The following is a 23421-nucleotide window of genomic DNA, read 5'->3' as shown; positions in this document are numbered from 1 at the left end:
CGAAAGTCTATTTTGCTAGTTTGTTTTTATTTCATGCATTAACAGACAGACAGTGCAACCTTTCTTGGTCAGAACTCAAAACGTTTGTTCAGTCACCAAGATGCCCAGTTGACAGAGACGCAGGGCAAGCAGAAGTGCACAAACCCATCCTGCACATCACCTTTGCAGCACAGCCGATGTCACAAAACCGCTTCACCACAGTCAGTGTCCTCATTGCTTCAGTAATGCATAAAAGCACTCATCACGCGGGGGGCCCCGGTTACTTCCCAGGTCTGTGTTAAGTGGCCCCCATGGAGATTTGGCTGAGGTTGAGGCAATGCGCAAGATGACTGCTTCTCCGCATTGCTGAGGTGTGAGGGAAACAGTGCGGCTACGACAGAAGTCATGGGTAAAGTATATTGGATGCTGGAGTCATAATATGAGCAAAACCGTCAGGAACAAAATTATTAAAAAGCTGTTAAAATACGACCTGGATGCCATTTTGGTGTAGTGGTAAGAGCGGCAGGACCCTAATCGGGAGAGCCGGGTTTGATTCCGCACTCCTCCGCTTGAAGCCAGCAGGGTGACCTTGGGCGAGTCACGGCTCTCTCAGAGCTCTCTCAGCCCCACCCACCTCACAGGGGGTTTTGTTGTGGGGATAATGATAACATACTTTGTAAACAGCTCTGAGTGGGCATTAAGTTGTTCTGAAGGGCAGTGTATAAATCGAATGTTATTATGCATCATAACCTACCTTTGCGGATGGAAGCAAAACCAGAAATGGGGTATAAGGAAAGAGGAGATAGGATACATTAAATTAAACTAAAAAGAGAAATGAGAGGATGTGACACTCCTCCACCCCACCACCAAAAGATCCAAGACATTGAAGGCAGGGCGATCTGAGGATTGCAACAAGATTACAAAGATGAAGGATAATCAAAAAGAGTCCAGTAGCACCATTAAGACTAACCAATTTTATTGTAGCATAAGCTTTCGAGAATCACAGTTCTCTTCGTCAGATGCATGGAGGGCAGAAAGAAACTCTATATTTGACCAGTTTCTTTCTGCCCTCCATGCATCTGACGAAGAGAACTGTGATTCTCGAAAGCTTATGCTACAATAAAATCGGTTAGTCTTAAAGGTGCTACTGGACTCTTTTTGATTTTGCTACTACAGACTAACACGGCTAACTCCTCTGGAAAGATGAAGGAAGGTTTTCAGTCAGTACAGATATGACTTCCCCCCTTTTCTTCTCTCTTTTTTTTAATGGAAGAGAGATCATTTTTGTAGCTTTGTTTGTGGGCCTATTTTTTCCTGCTTAGTTTCATTGTTCACATTTTGCAGAACAGAAATATGCAAGAACAAAGAGAATGGTGATGTCAAAGCATCACCAGCTCGGCTTGAGGGAAGGAGATGGAAGAAACTCGCAGAGGACGGCTCCACTACAGAAAGCCCCAGAGTGAGGAAATGAAATAATGGAAATCCTGGCTCCTTACAGTGGAACCCTGACCATTAAAAATTTAAAAGCCACTAGAGCAGAGCACTCTAGGTTTTATAATTTCCGCTGATAACAAGTAAATGTCTTGAATGGGACCTGAGGAAGATCAAGGCCGTTCATCTGCTTTGAAATGACACACTGAGCGTTTCGCCAGCCTAGACTGGGTAGTTGGAACACAGAAGGTGAAAAGGCCAGCCAGGTATTTCGTGCACATCAAGAGCTCCCTTACCTGCAGCAGTCTCAGCCGCTGTTCGTTGTTGAATCTTTCTACAGCAGCCCAAAACCATCGAATGACAATGTGATTGTCGTGGTATCCTGTTGAATCGGAACAGAACATCGTATTAATTTGGGCCACTTTCCTGGGATGGATGGACTACCGAAATGTGAAGCACAAATAATTAACGGCATTGTATCTCAGCCTGGTGAAAGCAATTCAGCAGAGGCTGAAGTGAGACTGCTAAGGAAAATCTCTTGCTATACACTTCCATGATTTTATAAACTTCTATCATGACCCTCCCCGTTTCGCTTTTTTTCTAAACCAAAAACTCCCAGATTCCCTCTTGGGTCTCTTCATTGCTGCTTAAAATCTACGGAGCATAAGCGTACCCACTAAGAGCTTAATTCTCACTTTTTGTTTGGGACTACGGGTGGCATTGTGACTCAGTGGTAGAACGTGTGCTTTACGCACAGAAGGTCCAAGAACATTTTTTTTAAAGGATCAAGTAGCAGATGATGTAAACGATAATGTCCCGAGACCCTGGGGAGTTGCTACCACTCAGAGTAAAGACTAAACTAGATAGGCTCATGGGGTCATGGACCTGAGATGCCCTGGGAAGCTGGGTGAGATGTCCACCCACAGTTCCGAGCATGGCACCACGACCCAGCCGGCTGGCAGGGCCATGACCACACAACCAAGGGGTGTGGCTGGCATTAAGAAACATCTAGCAACCTGGTTTAGATCAAATACATTCGGTCATAAAGTTTTGACACCTCTGTGATGTTTTCATATCAAATCTGTTATTTAAATAGATATTCAAAATATTTTTAAAAACAAGTGTCTTCAGGGGCTTCCGATCTTATGAGAAATACAATGGAATGTGTGAAACTAATGAAAGAAGAATGCCTTGCAATCTAAAAACCATTCACAAAAATGCATTACAAAATAAAAGCGGGGTACTCAAAGCACCAGTCAGTTGTGTAAGTTCCCAGGGGCTTTGGGCTTGCAATTCATGAAGAGCACCCTTGCCCCAGTGCTGTATCACAAACTACTTTTGAAACCTAAGCTGAAATTCTAAAAACAGTTCACAGCAATAGCCACTGAAGTCTGTTTTGCAAAGAAAAAAAATTCAAAAGGCCCACAGAAGCCCTTAGGGTCTACCTAAAAAAGGTCTCTTTTAGCTTAACATATAACTACGAACATATCTAAAAAAAGTAGCAGTTTTGTTTTCATTTGATTTCTAGAAGTGGTTCATTATCACGTTGGAGTTTGCAACAGTTCCACTGCAGTGCACTGTGAAATCTCAGATGAATTTTATCAGTGATCTGATCCTAATGTATTTCCCAGTAACCCAGGAATGAACACCAGATGCCAATTAATTCAGAGATCTCTGTCACAGACACATCTCTGGAGATGGAGGCTTCTCGTCTTTCACTAGAGGGCCTAACTTCTTCCAAGCCGTGAGGCCAGTCCCATCTGCAATGAATCACAGCTGAGCGTACCTTTATACGTCTGATTAACCTACTTGCTCTCTCCTGTAATGGGCTGTGCTGCTGTTTTAGATTTTGCCCCTTTCATCAAAAGAAATGCCTGCCCCTAATCCAAAAGCTAAATTGGAAAAATCCATGCCTTTCTGAAATAAGTTTTAAAAAGGAGCACATTCTTTCTAAATTTACATTGCAACAGATTAGTCTCAAAAATTAAATTAGAAGCGTTTATCGCAATCCTTTTTTTAAAATTTAAAGTGCTTGTTTTGGTTTATTTAAACTGTGACACCGCCCCCCTCCCCTGCCTAGGCTGCAAACGATCTGAAAGTAAAACCTGACTACAACACATACAAACAGTTTCAGGTGGGTAGCCATGCTGGTCTTCACTGGCAGGGCAACATTCAAGTCTAGTGGCACCTTACTGACCAGCAGGGGTCATTTCGTAGAAAAAAAGCTGGAGCAACTCATTAGCATAACATTAGCATAACTGATTTGCAGATGCCACACCCCCTGACATCACCTATCCTGGTCATTCAGGGCCAAAACTGGGCCCAAAATGGCAAAAAGGGGCTGAAAATGGCCAAAAAGGGGCCCCAAATGGTCAGGATCGGGCCGCTGCTGAGTGGGAGAGTGATCCACTACCCGTCAGAGGCCCAATCTGGGCCATTTCAGCCCCAATCCAGGCTGAAACAGGCCCAAAATGGCCGAGAGTCAGGTGGGTGGGGCCACTTGACATGTGACCTCTTTGGGGAACTGCTGGAACTGTGTTCCGGCGCGTTCCCCCCCGAAATGAGCCCTGCTGACCAGCAAGATTTCCCAGGTCTAAGCTTTCCAGAGTCAAGCTCCCTTTGTCAGATACATGTATAAGATCTCACCTCCTCTATACTCGGTGTTGTTTCTCCAGTCACTTAAGTCAATTTCTGCAGTGCCAGCAATAACCAGCTCCAACTCTCTTGCATCAAATACAGACACCAGCCTGGCATCAACAACCTAGTAAAGAAAATAAAAATATCCAAATACAAGCATAGCGATCTCCCTTTATTTCTGAACAAGATTCCCTTTCGGGGAGGGATGAGGGCTGGGTAGAAATGTTTTAATCAGGGTTTTTCTGGGAAAAGAGGTGGCGGAACTCAGGGCCGCACAATGATGTCACTCTGGGTCAGCTGGAACAAGGGGGGAGTTTTTAAAAGTTTAAATTGCCCTCGGCGAAAATGGTCACATGGCCGGTGGCCCCGCCCCCTGATCTCCAGAAAGAGGGGAGTTTAGATTGCCCTCTGCGCCGCTCCAGTGGAGCTGGTGATCCGCTGGTGATCCAGTGGCAATCTAAACTCTCCTCTATCTGGAGATCAGGGGGCGGGGCCACCGGCCATGTGACCATTTTCAAGAGGTGCCAGAACTCCGTTCCACCGTGTTCCAGCTGAAAAAAAGCCCTGGTTTTAATAAATACTCCCCAGGCTATAACAACTTGTTTTCAATGGGCTGGCTCCAACAATCTGTGCATACTATTTAGGGGAAAGCCATGTATATTTCCAGTTGGAAATATATCCAACAGCTGTAGGCAGTGGAGGAAGGAAGAAATAAAAAAGGAAACAGTATACTAAATAACATTAAACTAATACTCACAGGCTTTCTTTTTTTCTTAATCAATCAATCAATCAATCAATCAATCAATCAATCAATCAATCAATCAATCAATCAATCAATCAATCAATCAATCAATCAATCAATCAATTAGCTGCCTTCTTCCCCAATGGAGAACCAAAGCGGCTTACATCACGTTCCTCGCCTCCATTTTTCTCCCTCACAACAACCCTGTGAGATGGGCCAGAGCTGAGTGTGTGTGTGACTGGCCCAAGGTAACCCAATGAGCTTCCATGAGTTCCCTGAGATGCCTCAGCGCGTGTTTGTCAAGTGTAGGGAGATACAAAACGTCCGAGCCAGTAGAGATGGCTCCTCAGAGGGTTTGTTAATTTCATCTTTGCCTGCCTGAAGGCTCTGTTGATTTCACCTCTCCAGTCTAAAACCATGTGGGATTGTAACCAGCGGGCAGAGAGGAATGGAAATGGGCTGGAGCTGCCTTCCAGAGATGGGCTTGGACCTGGAGAGGTTGTGATGGGCTGAAGTTTCCTTTTTGGTATTTCACAGCCCTTTCACACAGCTCTAGTGTACAGCAGAGCCTTTGACCTGCCACTGACTGTCTTTTAAAACTATCCTTCCCGGCTAACATTGAATGTCCCAACATGTATTCTTCACATGTCAGATGTCTCGTGTAGAGAGACTCCCTGGCAGAGCAGGGAATTGAACCTGGGCAGCCCACATCCAATCTGTCACTTTAGCCACTGTGCCACGCTCATGGTTCTCGTTGTTGATTGTTCTGCACATCATTTATCTGTTCACTACAAAGAGTACAAACAGAAATCCCAGTTCTTTATAAGACGCCTCCTTATTACTCGATTCAGTGGCCTTCATGAGGAATACAGCATATATAAACAACGACAATGGTTCTCAGCTGTCAGATGCGCCCTGCTTATCTGCCATGTATGTCTATTATTCTCTGTACACTGGGCCTCTGAGAATGTGTAAAGAACTCTCTGTGTAACTGTCTGATTATGTAGCCAAGAGCAGCTTATCTTTGCAGCTGGCTGCTTTCGCTTTCTCGACTGCTGTGCGAAAGTGTCCTTGAAGTGCCGGTCGGAGCCGTATCTCCCTGAGACATGAAATGAGCTCATCCTTGTCTTCCCCTCCCCTACCCCCTCCAACCTCCTCGGCCCTGCTTGCCTAAATTCTAACGGTCTTTATCCCAAGGCGGGAACCCTGCCCTATAACTAACATTGCTTTGCCCCTTTACGTCACTTCTGCCAATGCTGTTGTCTGAGTGCACTGATACTGATGGATCTCTAATAAGGAAACTTTTACTGGGCTCTTGACGTGTCTTCAGTGATCTAACTGGGGATCTAACTGGCAGAGCCTGACATCAGCACAATTTAATCGGTTTTGGGGATGGGCATTAATCACGGCTCTCTGCTAAACCATGTAATACCAGAGGAATGTAACATATTGAAAAGAGAATTTCAGACGTTCTTTTTTACCTCATAGAAACCACGAACTAGACTCTCGGTCTGTTGCACAACCCCTCTTTCAATTCTCCACTTCACCATTCTCTCTATATATTCCTTCTTGTTCTTTTCCGTCACTGGGATGTTGGCTCCCCCAGGCTTCAGCTCCCTTTCAGTAATCTTAAAGGGAAACAACCAACAAGATGTTACGAAGAAAGATTGATTGTAAACTGAGCTTTCCTCTCTCTCAAGCCAAAATGGCTGATTTAAAATCCTACTGATGTAATGAAACCCAGGGCAAGACAGAGCCTCTGAAAATTTCTCTTTTGGGGCCAGTGATCTCAAGAACAAGGAAAAACACTGTAAAATGAGAGGTACAAGGCAGTCTTAAAAGAGATTTTACAGTAAACCTTCCTAATATCTATAATGGAACGAGAATTCGTATACATTGCAAAGAAGCTTTGTAAACCAACTCTCCCACCCTTCCTAAATTTAAACATATACAGTGTACACTGGTGAAAAAAAACCCTTTCTATCTGTTGGTGCTGTGACATGGGAGCTGTTAAAAACACTTCACATGCATAGAGTTCCACCTCTCTGAGCTGGTAGCCTGGAACTTGCGTTTACTTCCTTTGGCTGTACTCCATCTCCTTCAGCCCCGCTGTTTCCAGCAGTTATTTCCACATAATTATCACTTACACACACCACGGTTGTGAGCTGTGATTACATTCGTTCGTTTTACACAGCAGCCACACTGCCGCAGTAACTTATGAATGAAGTGTCAAGTTGGTTTTATTTTACTTTACTTATTTACTTTAGTTTGGTCTCCTCCACAGGGACCAAAAACAGTTTACAGTGTTCTCCTCGCCTCCATTTTTTCCTCACAACAACCCTGTGAGGTAGGCTAGGCTGAGAGTGGGTGACTGGCCCAAGGTCACCCAGAGAGCTTCCATGGCAGAGCTTTTATGTAAGCCTGTTTACAGCATTAGAGAATGGTTTGTATACTGCAATCACATACAATGCATTTTCAAGGATATGTTTTTGTTTAAATGTAAATAATTTGGGCAACAATGAATATGCTATAATGCACGTAATGATAACATACTATTAAAGGCAGGGCTTTTTTTCAGCTGGAACGTGGTGGAACGGAGTTCCGGAAACTCTTGAAAATGGTCACGTGGCTGGCGGCCCCACCCCCTGATCTCCAGAGCGGAAGGCAATCTAAACTCCCCTCTGTCTGGAGCTCTGGGGGCGTGGCCACCAGCCATGTGACCATTTTCTCCAAGGGCAACCCACTGAGTTCCACCACCTCTTTTCCCAGAAAAAAAGCCCTGATTAAAGTGTTCAGTATTTTGAATGTCATAAAGTTTATCTGCTAGTTTATCTACCTATTATGACTGTGTGTGTGTTTCTGTCCAAATAATACACTTTTGTTTACTACAGAATTTGTTTTCTACCTTCAACTTTCTCCCTTACCTCTCAGAAGACAAAAATTAAAATTATTCATGTGTTAAGGTAGCATAAGGTACAGCAGTTTGCAGTTCCCTCTTAAGTATTGGACGTATTTGCAATTTTTCTTACAGAAAATACCGAGACATTTCTACTTATAAATTCCATAAGCATGCCAAATAGTACAATTTTATATGCTAAGACATAAATGATGCATTTTAAATTGTGAAATTAGTAAAACAAGTTTGGGTAATGATAGGAACGTAAGTATTTGACATATTTAAACTCCTCCCGAAATTTCCATGTCTCCTCCACAAAAGTTGCATGCCATGTAAAAGGCAGCCTTTTAAACTAGAAAGCTAGGCTGGGCATAGTATCTTACAAGTGCTAGTGGAAGGACATATTTAGTTTTCCTCAACCCCTCTGCAGAGACTGATTTTGATTTCTAGACAAATTATCTGTAGTGCATCATTCGATCTGTGTTGCTCCACTGCTGGGTGGATAGATGGGCTGCATTGTAGAGAGGGAAGGGGGTGAAATCACTTATTCCTCTCTTCTGTCAGTAGAGCAGCTTTTGCAGGAGAGGAGGAGAAATTTCACCTCCTGCTTACTACAGCTCCCCTCCAGCCTTTGCATCTATGCAGGTCTTGTGACTCCAGGAATATCTTCTCCAGGAGTCAAAAGTATCTGCATGCAGATAGAGAGGAATGTGTGAAAATGCAGCACTCTGTTGGCGCTTTGTAGGACACAAGCTCGTATTTTTAAACAATAACAGGACTTGATGGGGATGGGTGGGGGAAACGCACTCAAACAACGTGGCAAACAAACTGTCCCATCTTAGCAAGGGAGACATCCAACAAATGAAAGCAAGAAACAAAAAAAGTAAGAGCCACAAGACTCTCCTTGTCTATAATTTTTTTTTAAAAGGAAAAATTGTGCACACCTGTCCAAAGACTTCTTCATTTACAGTGAATGTGAGATCTAGGATATCATGTATATCGTTGTCTTTCATCCACTGCAAACTCTGGTGGAACTCCTCATCAAGGTATTCCAAGTCACTCAGGTCACACAGTCTAACACAAACAAGAAGTAGTTAGAGAAACGGAAGAGACAGCGGTGGTAGCGTAAGAGAAGTTAGATAGGATATTCTTGCAACCTAGTAAGAGCAAAAAGAGACAACTGAAGAACTGTTATTGCCCGATTCCTTTGTGCTAGTTTGACATTTCCAAATCTCTTGAGTTTTCTGAATAATAACTGCAGTTATACATCTAGATATTCTTCTTCCTGGGGCACATGATCGAGAATTTCCCATTTTGATTTTTTAAAAAAATAATTCATCTTCCATTTTTTTTGGTTCCACAGTTTAGCATCTATGCTAACAAGAACAAGACGGCAAATTCATGCCTCCTTCCCAGAATCATCAGCAACTGGCCCCCTCCCTGATCACAAGATATCACTTAGCTATTAATGCCAGCTTTGTATGGACCCAGGGGTCCAGGCCTATAGTTCTTTGGCTAAATCATAACAAAGCATGCCTCTGTGTACCAACTTGCCAGAAACAGTCCTCTCCTTATTCAAGACACTCTTTAAATGTAGCTTCCTAAAACAGGACTTGCTAAAAGCTAAAGACTCATTTTGTAAATTAGAACGATTAAAATGGAAATTAATGTATTACTCACAGTCCCAACACATCATTAAAGAAAGAAAGAAAGAAAGAAAGAAAAGAAAGAAAGAAAGAAAGAAAGAAAGAAAGAAAGAAAGAAAGAAAGGAAGGAAGGAAGGAAGGAAGGAAGGAAGGAAGGAAGGAAGGAAGAAGGAAGGAAGGAGCAAACAACTTTTATTCTACCCTTCCAATTGTTTTGCGTATTCCGCATGGCCAAGGTAAACACAGGGCCAGTTCGCCACACAAGCAATCCAAGCATCTGCTTGGGGCACCACAGATGGAGGAAGACAGCAGAGCAGGAAGTGGTGCCGGGTGTGGCCTCTGTCCACAGTTGCCTCCCAAACTTGGGCTGCTGCCGCCTGATGTCCAAAGCCAGCTCCAGTGGCTCTGGGGGCAGAGCTGCTGGGGCCACTCGCCCTTCCGTGCTCTGGCTGCTGGAGGTGTGGCGGAGGAGAGAAATGCAGCCTTGCTTGCTGCCCTCCTGATCTGCACTTTCACCACTCTGAAGAAAGCATGAATTTGCGCAGTCCTGGCAGGACCTCTGGAGCCACCTTCCTCCTGACCATTGTTGGTGCGGGGAAGAGGCAGTGGGCAAAGGTGGCACACCCACTGCCTGCCTGACCTGACCTGCCTTCCTCTCAGCCGCCCAGGACCTATTTGAGGTGGCAAAACACTGTGAAAATACCGTGAGCTGGCTGCGGGTAGATTGGTACCATTGCTGAAAGTTGCAGAAAGTTAAGAGTTCATAGAGGAAACAGAAGACAGTAAGGCAGACACCCTCTTATTAACAACATCCCATCGCCTTGTTCGCAGACAGTGCCACGACCAGGCCTTTTGGTTTTGAAGAGACCAAAGTCTTTAAAAGCTTTTAGCATCTGGGACTCAAGAAAGAGGTGAAGTTACCCTCCAGAGCAGTAAACTGTAAAGGGTCATTGAGTTGCCAAATCTGGGCAGGGAAATTCTTGGGAGATTTTGGGGACAGAGCTGAGGGGAAGGGGCGCTCAGCAGGCCAGGATACCATAGAGTACACCCTCCTAAGCGGCCATTTCCTTCAGGCAAATTGATCTACGTAGTCTGGAGATCAGTCTTAATTCCAGGAGAACACGCCCTCCCCAGAGGTTGGCAACCCAGGGGCAGCCCCCCCTCATGATACTTTTCCTGTTTTCCTTTCAAGCTGGCTGCAACAGCCCTCAACATTCCATAACTCCTAGAGGGCCGTGAACAAGCTTAAACCCTACCTGGATATCTGGATAGAAGAAGCTCCTTTCCTTTAAAAAAAAATTATGAACTGATTTTTTTCTCCATTCTCTGCGGAGTCCCTTGAGCACGCAGAAACCTGTACATTGCCCGTAGGTGGGCCCATTTCATGGCCCTACTGATAAGTACAGGAACATCTAAGGTTGCTATCAGAAGGAGTTCTTTTATAACGGTACTTTTGCAGACAAGAAATTTACAGCTTATTCACCAATGTGCTACCATTTTCAGGGAAATTAAGTTTTCTACTCACATTCTGAGAAGGGCTTTATAAAATGGGCGTGTAAAGAAGGCATCCAACAAATACTGATGAATTAGAGCAAGACCGAGGATTCGGCCGCTAAACCTGAACCTGCCAGAGAAAAAAGAAATTCAGAGATCACATCTGATCTATTGTTAGTTCAAAGATTAGTCCATACATTGCTTCCCATAAAAAAAGAACAAGACAAAGCAGCTCATCAAATAAAATCATTCAAGTAAAGACTGGCTAAAATCTCCTGTTGCTGGTTGATTGGACTCCCGGACTGTTTAATATTATTTGGTATTTCACACCCAAAGTCTTGATAAAGCAAGTGATTGTCTGCTTTTGAAAACAAATCCCAATGGAGCTGGCAAAAACCACATTAGTCACCCACAAACACCACAGAGCTGCATTCAACACAAGACCGGAGGGAAAGAAAAAAGCTCCACAGCAAGATGAGAAAATTACTCCCATGGAGCACAGTCTTTGATACTCCACAGAAATAAAAGAAAATCAGGAAAGAAAGTTTATCGCATCGGTTAGCGTCTCATACTGAGGAGACCTGAGCACAAACCCACGTGTCAATAAAGCTCACTGGTTGACTGTTGGCTAGTCACCAGCAGGGCTTTTTTTCAGCAGGAAAGCGGTGGAACGGAGTTCCACCTCTTGAAAATGGTCACATGTCTGGTGGCCCCACCCCCTGATCTCCAGACAGAGGGGAGTTGAGATTGCCCTCCGCACCGCCAAGCGGAGATCAGGGGGCGGGGCCACCGGCCATGTGACCATTTTCTCCGAGGCTAACCCACTGAGTTCCACCACCTCTTTTCCCAGAAAAAAAGCCCTGGTCACCAGTACCACTGCCCAGCCTAAATTACCCACAAGGACTGTTATAATGATAAAATAAGTGACAGGAGATCCATGTGTCTTTCCCTGCTGAGATTCCTGGAGAGAGGACGCAGTAAAAAAAAGTCATAATAATAATTCTTACCATTCATGATGATTGTCTACAAAAGCAGACATGGGACTTATTTGTACAGTGTAAGTATCATTGGCAGAATATTCAAATAAGCCGTAATATGGGTTGAAGAGCTCTCTTGAAACTAGGAAAAAAAACTCCCTTGAAGGTCCGCTGTAGTCCAGCCTTTCAAAAGAGAAAATACAAAGAATGATTTTATACAAGACAATTGAATGGAAAAGGTCTTCATCATGGGATCAACTCCACACAATTTTAGATTTGAAAGTTTATAAGGGGATTCAGTGACTGATTACAAGGCATTCAGTTTTACTACTAAAGCTGGTGATTCCATCTCGCAAAGTACCGTTTATTTTAAGAGGTCTGAACCAGGATTTCACAGGCATAGGTTTTCTCATCTTAGCACCGCTCTGGGATAGAAGCAGTGCCTGCTTGCTACAAAAACTCTTTATAGAAGCCAATTCCCAACAAATGTCTTCCAGAGACTGCAGATGTGGAATTTAGCCACTGACTTGTTTGAATAATGGGTCGCTGAGAGCTGGTTCTCCAGTGTACACATATCCTATGACCTCTCTCTGCATTGAATTGCTCTGCATTGGCCGCAAAGCCCGAGTCCTTTGAAGAGCCTTCCATTGGAAGTGAGGTCAGCTAACCCAACTCTCCTAGCTGTCATACCTGCAACTCAACACCAAGTGACGATAAATATGTATTACGCAGAACTATCCCTGCTTTGTGCTGCTGTTATGACCAGGGCTCATTTTGAGGGGGAACGCGCCGGAACGCCGTTCCGGAAGGTCTGAAAAGAGATCACGTGGGTGGTGGCCCCACTCATGTGATTCCTTTTCCTCCCTGGGCACTGTGACCTGCGCTGCCCGCCCTCCCGGCCTGCTGGCTGGTCTTGGCAGCGTGCAGCATGTGGCTGCCTCCAGAGCTGGCCCCACAGCCAGCTGGCGCCACTGCAGCCTGCGTGGCCCGTCCTCCGAGCCTGCTGGCTGGTCGAGGTGGCGTGCGGCCCGCGGTGGCCTCCGGAGCTGGCCCTGTGGCCAGCCGGCACCACTGTGGCCTGCGCTGCCCATCCTCCCGGCCTGCAAGCCCAACGCGCAGCCCGCAGTGGCCTCGGTGCTGGGCCTGCTTCTCTTTCCTCCGGGCCTGCAAGTGGCGGTGAGTATATTCCCCCCCCAAGTATCTGTGTTTTGCTGGCTTTGTTCTCTGTGGTGAGCTCTAATCTGTATAGAAAACCACTACAGAAACACACTGTTCTTGTTACTGTTATGTCTGAGTTGGGAAATACCTGGAGATTTTTGGGGTGGAGCCTGAGGGGTGGGTGTTGCCTTCTGACACACTTCCGGTGATGTCAGAGGGTGTGGCATATGCAAATCAGCTATGATAATGACACACTTCTGGTGATCTCAAGGGGTGTGGCATGTTAATGAGTCATGCTAATAAGTTCCTGCAGCTCTTTTTCTACTAAATGACCCCTAGTTATGACATTATTCAGTAAAAAAAAATATTGAGGAATTTTCAGTAATGTCTTCTAAACAGAGAGAGATTGGTTTGAGCCTTTCAGAGGAAGTGGAAGAGGCAGAAAAATCCTCAGAAAAATCTCTGATAAATGGCCCGTCCTAATAAACTCCATTAATATCACCATCTCAAAAATCAAAGTTGGAAATGAAATACCAGTGCATCTTAGGAAATATCATCTTAGGAAAATAGAAGCAATTTCATGATTTCAAGAGTTAGGATTTCAAGAGTTAGGAAAGGGATTGAAAATAAAACAGCCAATATTGGAATGCTCTTGCATGGAGCTAATGTTTGGCCTTATTTGGAATTCTGGTTGTTGTATCTCAAAAAGGATATTGCAGAGCTGGGGAAAAAAACAAAGGAGAGCAAATCAGGATGATCAAAGTTTGGAGCACCTTTCTTATTAGGAAAGGTTGGAGGGTCTGGGACTTTTCAGTCTTGAAGAAAGACAGCTAAAGGGAGACAAGATAGAAGTTTATAAAATTATGCATGGGATACAGAAAGTGTAGAAAGAGCTTTTTTCCTCCTTTGCTCGAACTTGGGGGCACCCAACGAAGTTGTTGGGAAATAGGTTCAGGACAGACAAAAGGAAATACTTGTTTACTCTATGAGTAAAGACACTGTGGAATTCAGCTCTCAGTGGAGCTAGTGAGGCTGATGAGCATGGCTTTAAAAGGGGGTCAGACAGATTCATGGAGAGGTCCATCAATGGCTTCTAGCCATGGTGACTGAAGAGAGTCTCTACGTACAGAGGCAGTACACCTCTGAATGCCCGTGCTGGGAGGCAGGATATGGGGAAGGCCTCTATACTCCATTGGTTGGCCCTCTGGAGTAACTGGTTGACCGCTGTGTGAAACAGGAAGCTGGACTCGATGGAACACAATCTGAACCGGCAGGGCTCTTCTTACGCTTTTACCTTTCGGTTAAATCCGAAGTTACTTAGATGTTATCCTTTTTCTGGTACGCCTTACTGACTTCTATATATAACCTTTAATTATTAGGGGTTGTATTCACAAGCTGTCTGAAATTAAAGGTAATTCACTTCCCAGATGACAGGTAAATGCACACAAATTGGAGACATTTTCTGTCATTACTTAAAACAGCAGTGAGGCTAAAGTCCCTGTCTTTGACATTTCTCACAGGCTCATAACCAAAGGGGATTAAATATAAAGTTAATACTCAGCATCAGATAGTTTTGGGTTTGTTTTTAATGCTACCACCAATGAGTTCCGAGTTTGCATAAGCATGACATTGCACACAAGATGAATGCTTTCAAAGCTTTAGTCACAAATTTGGAGTACTGATGGCTCTCTGCACAGTTTAAGACGTGCACAAGATGTCCAAAACTGAACAGCCTCTACTGGTTATTTTGTTCTGCCCCACAGATGTGCGGGTGGGGAAGCATCTCTTCCCTATTACTTAGCCGAATTTCCTTGGTTTCCAAAAACACATGGACACATGGCTCCATTCTCCTCAGAGATGCACTGGTACATCCAGCAACCCCTTCTTCTCTCATTTCCACGGGCTCTTCTCTCCTCAGAGCCAAGCTACAAGTGATGCCTTACACAGGTAGGACACTTGTCAGCTTACCTCAAGTTTTGATGGGAAATGTAGGCATCCTGGTTTTACAGCTTGGCTCTCCATTACAGCTGCAAGACCAAGATGCCTACATTTCCCATCAAAACTTGAGGGAAGCTGACAAGCGTCCAACCTGTGCCAGGCGTCATTTGTAGCTTGGCTCTTAGTTACAAGGCTGTCAAAGCACTGAACATCTTGCTCAGTAAATGACCTGTGGAAAAGCATGTGCTTTGCATAGAGAAGGCCCCAGGTTCAAACCTTGGCAAACACCGGGGAGCAGAGTTTGGGAGAGATGAGTGTATAAGGCAGAGTCAAAGGTTCAGAAAGAGGGCATTTCCCTTTCTGTTTTGTGAACTACAGTGGCAGCTGAGAAAACTACTAATTTAATTTTAAGACAGAGATATTGCCACATTTTCAAGCCTTCAGGAAGGGGAGCATAATTTTTGTAAAAGTCCAGCAGGGATTCAAAAGGCTGAGAACGCTGAGCCAAGATAGACTATCCAGTATCTTAAGAGTCAAATGCAGTTTCAGTAGGCCCCGTGTCACAGTGGTTACTGATACCTCTAGCACACAGGTTTTCAAACTTTAGCAATCCAAGGATCCCCATTTTGATTTTAAAATCTTCATGGGGGCCCCAAGCTTCCCTCTGTCTACCAGCTTAACTTGGATTGAAGGTGGAACCCTACAAAACTTTATGGTCCTCAAGTTTGATTTCAAGGAGATGACAGGTATAACGATGAGGAAGAGGATGACAGACAACTAACTGTTCATCCTTCCAAAAACACCACTGGGGTTGGTCTTATGTGAGGAGGAAAAAAAATCCCTCTTTATTTAACCACTTGAGTGATCAAAATGCAGTTCACTCCTTGGCACTTCGTAGGGTGGGCCTCGAACCACACCTTCCTATTGAATGGAATATCCTCTCCTTCTCTGAATTACAACTGCGTGAGTTCCAACTCGTTTTTATTCAAACCTCAGCACAAATGATAAAGCCTTTAACCGTTCTGAAGAGAGGAGAAGCCGCCATGTTTGGTTTTTAAAAAACCCTGCAGACTGGTGGCAGTTGATCTGAGTTCGGTTTTTGTTTGGCTCAGCAGTTGCCTTCCCCACTGCACCCTTCTAAAAAGTGGAAGTCGTCACTATGTTGAGAGAGGTGACAACCAACCCATATCCCAGAAGTGTTTTCAACACATCCTTGTTATATAAAATAAATCCTTAAAAACTGTCCAACGTATTTGTGACTTCGGTCACTTCCACCCTAGCTTTGCGGCTGATGGGAAGCATTTCTCTCTCCCACACAACATCGATGTCCTATCGTGTACCTTCCAGCTTTTCTGCAATCTTTCCTAAGCATGCTTTACCACGACCTTTTGGGAAAGATCACAGCAAAGCCAAGGTGGGTGCCCTGCAGACTGGGAAGTCCAAGGCAATTTCCACACGGCTTACCTTGTTCCAGAAAACAGTGAAATCTCGCGAGAAGACGCTGTTATCGCGTCTTCACGCGGGATTTCGCTGTTTTCCGTAACAAGCTAAGCCGTGTGGAAACGGCCCAGATCTTTCCCAGGCCCACCCACATTGGAACCATTTTCCCTGTTCCAAGTTTCTTGTAGTAGTCATTCCCCTCCCTTCATGCAACTGGAGAGCTTACTTGTTTTTTTAAAAGCTCTGGCACAGGGAAGGGGGGACAACTAAGGTATGGAAAATGTAGGAAAACCCACCATGTGGAAGCCTTGTGGTTGTTGTGTTTAACCAGCAGCCACAGAGCTTGTAAGCAACCCCCCTCAGAGAATTGTCATTTCATGGAAATGGCCTTATCATGCTGTTACTAATGTTTACGTTCTCCAGAAAAAAAATTGGGCTTGTATCAAAAGCAATTTCTTTGTATTTCTGACGTGTTTCAGCAGATAGATAAGGTAATTGACAGTGATATAAAACTCAAAAATATTCTGTACTCTGGATTACCCTTGAACCAGAATGCAGCCATGCTTAAGCAAAAGCTTTGTACGTCCCTACTGACTGCCTACTAAAATACAAATAAAAATTCAGATTTCATTAATAAGGTTTTACACGCTTCTTCGCCTCTGATCAAATCTTTTTAGTCAGAATCAGTGTTTTGTCTTCTTTCCTAGATGATGAGCTATTCAGTCAACTGACAGCACCCTGGGGAAAAAACCTTACATGAATTATATTTTGGGATACAGTCTACCCCCAAGCCAAATTCCAAAGTATTTTGAAGAAAATGTCCCATGATTTTAAAAAAAATGGTTGTGGTGGCAGAAGACAATGCATTCTACAATTCCCAAGCACCCAGAGCCCGAATATACACCTTCACATAAGGCAAAAAATACATGTATTTACTAACATTAAAAATGGTAAATTTTATTGTTGGTCCAGGGTATTTTTCTACCTCAAAAACATATTCCTCTCTGGTGAGATAGATGTTCTTCAGATCAACAAGAGGATCCATCAGTTATCAGGAGGGACTCACAGAATCATAGAGTTGGAAGGGGCCTTACAGACCGTCTAGTCCAACCCCCTCCCCAATGCAGGAATAGCCTGAAGTATCTCCAACAATTCATTCAGACGCTCCTTGAAGACTGCCAATGAGGGGGAGCCCACCACATCCCCAAGCCGCCAATTCCACTCCTGGATTACCCTTAATGTGAAGAATTTTTTCCTAACGTCTAGCCACTATCTTCCCACCTGTAGTTTAAACCCACTGTTTCAAGTCGTATCCTCTGTTGCCAACAGGAACAGCTCCCTTCCCTCCCCTAAGTGACAGCCTTTTAAATACTTAGAGCAATTGTATCTCCTCTCAATCTCCTCTTCTCCAAACGGAACATTCCCAGGTCCCTCAGTCTTTCCTCGTAGGGCTTGATCTCCAGGCCCTTGATCATCCTGGTTGCTCTCCTCTGCACCCATTCCAATTTGTCCACATCCTTTTTGAAGTGAGGCCTCCAGAACTGCACACAATACTGCAGGTGGGGTATATGGTGGGAATACGTGGTATATAGTGGGAAAATGACATCCTGTGATTCAGATGCTATGTCTTTGTTGATACTCCCCATGATTGTGTTTGCCTTTTTTGCTGCTGCATCACACTGACTCCTCACATTTAGCTTCTCATCCACCCATATCCCAAAATCTTGTCCACACACACTGCTACCCAGAAGTATATCCTTCATTCAGTATGCATGCTTTGCAGTTTTGTTACCCAAGTGGAGAAATTGGCAGTTATCCATGTTAAATCGCATCTTATTCAAATCTGCCCACTTTCCCAGTGTATTCAGAGCTCGTTGAATTCTATCTCTATCTTCAGGGGTGTTTGCTACTCCTCCCAGTTTGGTGTCATCTGCAGATTTAATGAGTAATCCCTTCACACCCTTGTACAGATCATTTATAAAATATTGAAAAGCTCCAAGCCCTGTGGCACTCCATTGGATACCTCCCTCCAAGCAGACATGATGCCACTGACAACTACTCTTTGGGTGTGGTTATCCAGCCAGTTCCCTGTCCATCTAACCATCCTGCATCCCAACAATCCAGTAAACCTGTCACTCTATCAGATCAAGACGAGTAGCTGTGTTAATCTGTCTGTAACAGTAGAAAAGAGCAAGAGTCCAGTAGACTAACAAAATTTGTTGTAGGGTATGAGCTTTCGTGAGGCACAGTTCACTTCTTCAGAAGTGAGGTGTGACTCATAATAACAACAACATTCGATTTATGTACCGCCCTTCAGGACAACTTAATGCCCACTCAGAGCAGTTTATAAAGTATGTTATTATTATCCCCGCAACAAAACACCCTGTCAGGTGGGTGGGGCTGAGAGAGCTCCAGAGAACTGTGACTAGCCCAAGGTCACCCAGCTGGCTTCCAGTGGAGGAGCGGGGAATCAAACCCAGCTCTCCAGATTAGAGTCCTGCAGCTCTTAACCACTACACCAAACTGGCTCTCATGAAAGCTCACACTCAGTCATAGGAGGAGATGGTGTTGGTCTGGCAGGACCTGTTGGGGACAAATCCATGCTGACTTCCCCATATCACTCTGTTGTCCATCAGATGCTTGCGGACTGAAGCCTTTAGTATCTGTTCCAGTATCTTCCCTGGGACAGGGGTCAGGCTGACTGGCCTGTAGTTCCGAGGATCATCCTTTTTTTTTGTAAAAATTTTTATTGGATTAGAAACATTCCATATCATTTACAATCACATTCCCTGAAATTTTCCAATTCTAACCCCCTCCCTTCCCCCCCCCTTTTTATTGACTTCCAACAGTTTTCCAACCCCACATTCTATTTTCCCTTTACTCATATCAACTTTGATACATTTGTTAAAATATACTTTCAAATTCTTCTAAGCTTATCTATCATAATTGTGCTATTTCTATGCTCTATCTTATTCTTTCTAGTCTCTTCAGTACGGGACAAACAATTTGCCCCTCGTTATACATATCTTCTAATACTTCTATAAATACTTCTATAAACATTGCATACATTCATGATAAATCAATCAATTGGGTAGCCACAACTTCCTTGTTCCGAGGATCATCCTTATTCCCTTTCTTGAAGACTGGGGTGACATTTGCCCTCCTCCAGTCTTCCGGCACATCACTTGCCCTCCAAGAGGCCTGGAAGATGATCAGTAAAGGGTCTGCAAGCTGTTTTGAACGTTCCAGTACCTTGGGTGCACGCCATCTGGCCAGGGGATTTGTACACATGCAGTACAGCAAGGTACTTCTCCACAACTTCTCTGCCCCTGACAACCAGCAGCCCCAAAGCCATACTTTCCCAATACCCTCTCTAGGTGGGCCTGATCTCTCTTCCAGGGAGAAAACTGAGGTAAAGTGGACAATGAGCCTTTCTGCCTTCTCTCTGTCCTCTCTCAGAGTTTCTCCATTTTCACCCAGCAGTGGGGTGGGGGGGTCTCACTTCCTTCGCCTTCCATTTGCTCCTCGTGTATCTGAAGAACGTCTTTTTGTTTGCTGTCATATCCATCCCACAAGGAGAAATGTTTATTCTCCGTTTTCTTGTCTACATCAATAGTCACTCTACTATGACTCGCTAATTATATTTAATTCACATGCAGCTTCCATGGGAAGCTAAGTCATAGGGATCCCATTATGTCAGGCTTCTCCAAATGCCACAAGGTGCTTCAAAGTCACATTATCAGGTGACTCTATGAGGATCTTGTTTGTGACTGACAGGTTGATTTCCCCATTGCTGGAGTTAGAGGTAGAATTGCATGTTCCCACTTGAATCAAATACATCTGTCTGGAATAACAACTTCTGCTATTCTATTCATAAACCTTTTCACCCAAGATTAAGATGGAGCTGAAACAGAAATCCATATACTTCATTTAGTTCTAAAATGCCCAGTTTCTGTGATTGTTCTAAAATGGAGGAAAGAAGACTAATGTAAAGTACTTTGGGTCCTCCCATTGGGAAAAAGACATGGTATAAGTGAAGGAAAGCAAACAAACAACCGGATCTTCTTTGAATCCAAACTGTTTCAATATATTCATGTTTTGCCTGAAAGTCATTCTGCAATATGATCTTGTTTAAACATAACAGCCTGTGTTGTTTTGTTCCTAAGCTATCATTTTGCCATGTAGTTACAGGAATGGTAACTACATTCAGAAAGCTGACAGGAAAAAAAATTGATTCATTTGAAATGTGGTGCTGGAGAAGAGTTTTGTGGCTATCATGGATGGCCAAAACTGAGGCGATTGTACATTAGTCACATCACGAGAAGACAAGACTCGCTGGAAAAGCCAATACGGCTAGGAAAAGACGAAGGCAACAGAAAACAAGGCAAAACAATACAAATACTCAATAAAGGAAGCCACGTCCTCCAGTTTCCAAGATCTGGGCAAGGCTGTTAATGATAGGATGTTTTGGAGGTCTTTCATTCATAGGGTTGCCATAAACTGGAAGCGACTTGATGGCAAACACACAGGAATGGCCTAGAAGGAAATGGGACAATCCCAGGGATCATTTCGAGGGGGAACGCGCAGGAACGCAGTTCTGGCAGTTCCCCAAAGAGGTCACATGTCAAGTGGCCCCGCCCACCTGACTTGGCCATTTTGGGCCCGTTTCAGCCTGGATTGGGGCAGAAATGGCCCGGATGGGGCCTCCGATGGGTGGTGGATCACTCTTCCACTCTGCAGCGGCCCAATCCTGACCATTTTGGGCCCCTTTTCGGCCATTTTCAGCCCCCTTTTGCCATTTTGGGCCCAATTTCGGCCCTGAATGGCCAGGATTGGGTCCAAAACAGCCAGGATAAGTGATGTCAGGGGATGTGGCATATGCAAATCAGTTATGCTAATGACACACTTCTGGTGATGTCAAGGGGTGTGGCATATGCTAATGAGTTATGCTAATGAGTTCCTCCAGCTCTTTTTCTACGAAATGACCTCTGGACAATCCTATAGGCAGAAAGAGGGCAAAGATACTTATTTTCTTCCACCCAGACAGCCTTGTCCAGTTTTGGAGAGTATGTCTTCCTAAAGCCGTGTCTGTGTAAGGGAAGACAGGTATGTGTAACATAAGATGGCATCCTAAGGTGTGTTAAGAAAGAATGTGTCTGTACTGTAGCCATCAAGAGCGTGCACAATCGCCTGGAAGGAGATACGCAACCATTCTATTCGGGATGAGATGAAGGTTTGTAGTACAATCCTAAGAGGCGATAACAGACTTCTCAGCCCATCAATGAACTTAGAATGGTGGAACTTTACCAATTCAGCAAATAGTTATTCCACATTTATGTAAACGACAATAAATCTGTTCATCTTTGAGTCATACTAAAACTCCCTTGAGTTGATAAGGTGGGAGGGAGACCCTTAACACTCATTAAACTGCATTTTGCCATGGAGCTGTGACCTCCTGCAATGAGTATTATAGAGTTAGTGCTAATAAATAAATAAAAGACAGTTATATCCCAGGAAACTGTAGGTAATTTTCCATGAACCCACATTAGGTTGTTTAGGAACTAAATGGGAGAGTTAGTAAAACTGTACTTTGCTTGAGAGGACAAAATCCCTTGGCCCTGCACTGACCACAATACTGTAAATTATTCTTTTGATGAAGGAATAGTTGGAAATTAGCAGAGTTAATGCAAAGACTGTGCATTGGAATTAATGAGAACAGACACACACTCCAGTGTAGCTCTGTAAGAATACTTTACTAAAGGATAAAAATAGGGTTACATTGGAGAAAAATAATAATTTGCTAAACTGACTACATCTTGCTAGAAAGTGAGTGAAAGAAAGTGAGAAAGTAAGTAAAACAGAGCAATAAAACTTCAGTATATGGCATCACTTAATTGGCCCCTGATAAACAGGTTGTCCAATAGAAAATCCTAATTCTACCTCATTATGCTTAGAGGCTCCCATCTCTATGGTGGGAATCCAAACTCGAGGCCTGAGTGGTTACATGCAAATAAGTTTACTAACTTAGTAACACAAATAGTTTAATTCTTTCATGACTGAAATGAAAACACTTGCTAAAATCCCAACAGGAATAGAAGCCTTTAAATTTGCTGTCTTTTCCCATCTGCGGGTCTGATGAATGTGTCACTTCAACATTGCCTTCCACCGCCAATATTTATCACAGGCATGAACGCCCAATCCTTCTGCTGGGACTGAGACTTTTCCAGACTTAAAACCTGATTTATAACTGACTTTGTATAAATTACACCCACGTACACATGTGCAGATGCACAAGATGTCGTGGTTTATTTCCTTAATGGAATCATATGATCAAGACCAACCAAATGTATTTCCATAGCTGGTTTGGCCACAAGAGCACATATGACTGAACATGAATTCTGGCACAAATTTGCATGTAGGTACAGATGAGACGAGACAGTAAACTGAGTAATGGTGGCTGAAGCTCAAATATATAGCACAAGTATTTCCTCTTCTGTCCTTCAGGATTAAATAGGTTGGTCTGAATCACAGTGATTCAGGCGCTATAATTTAGATTTTGAGTGAAAGCAGTTTACACTGCAAATCCATGTATTAATATCACGGAAGGGAATTTATTCCTCTTGGACATCCACGCACCCGCATTGAAAGAAATATTTTTTAAAAAATTTCAAATGCTAAAGATGCCATTAATCACTAGCGGCAGCGCACCAATGTCATAAAAATGCTTGCTGTGTTTTGCAAGACAAGAAACCAGAAGGCATCTTGTGTGTAGCGTGGCCTGGGGCACACCACAAAGTGTGGGCATCACTGAAGCTGAAAAACCACTTGCGCATATTCTGGTATTAACTTTGCTCCTTAAAGCAAATTATAATTTATCATCTTTAAACAGGAATATGGGATTCTCTTTGATGCGCTGCTAATATGGATTTTATTGTCTATTTATTAGGGTTTATGATATATTGATTAAAGGACTTACTTCCTCCCATCACTCTCTTTGCTGGCCACGGACTGGCCAGCCCATCGGCCTGAATTGCTGCCACCTCCACCTGCCTGGCTCACGTGGTGGCAATGGCTGGCGGTTCC

At 43.9% G+C, this 23421-nt stretch overlaps 1 protein-coding gene across 1 annotated transcript in view; it reads right to left on the bottom strand.

Annotated features, from left to right (window-relative positions):
* HECW2 (HECT, C2 and WW domain containing E3 ubiquitin protein ligase 2) overlaps positions 1-23421 on the bottom strand; it is a 264692-nt gene that overhangs the window by 6884 nt on the left and 234387 nt on the right. Inside the window, exons 22-27 of the mRNA XM_054972580.1 lie at positions 11833-11985; positions 10857-10955; positions 8630-8759; positions 6271-6417; positions 4057-4171; positions 1707-1792 (exon numbers count right to left, since the gene is read on the bottom strand). Of these exons, the coding sequence (XP_054828555.1) occupies positions 1707-1792; positions 4057-4171; positions 6271-6417; positions 8630-8759; positions 10857-10955; positions 11833-11985 (730 nt within the window). The remainder of the gene's footprint in view (positions 1-1706; positions 1793-4056; positions 4172-6270; positions 6418-8629; positions 8760-10856; positions 10956-11832; positions 11986-23421) is intronic.

The sequence above is a fragment of the Eublepharis macularius genome, chromosome 2 (assembly GCF_028583425.1).
Source record: "Eublepharis macularius isolate TG4126 chromosome 2, MPM_Emac_v1.0, whole genome shotgun sequence".
In the NCBI taxonomy this organism is placed as follows: domain Eukaryota; kingdom Metazoa; phylum Chordata; class Lepidosauria; order Squamata; family Eublepharidae; genus Eublepharis; species Eublepharis macularius.
The sequence above is the reverse complement of the archived record's forward strand: the minus strand, read 5'-3'. Positions and strand labels throughout refer to the sequence as shown.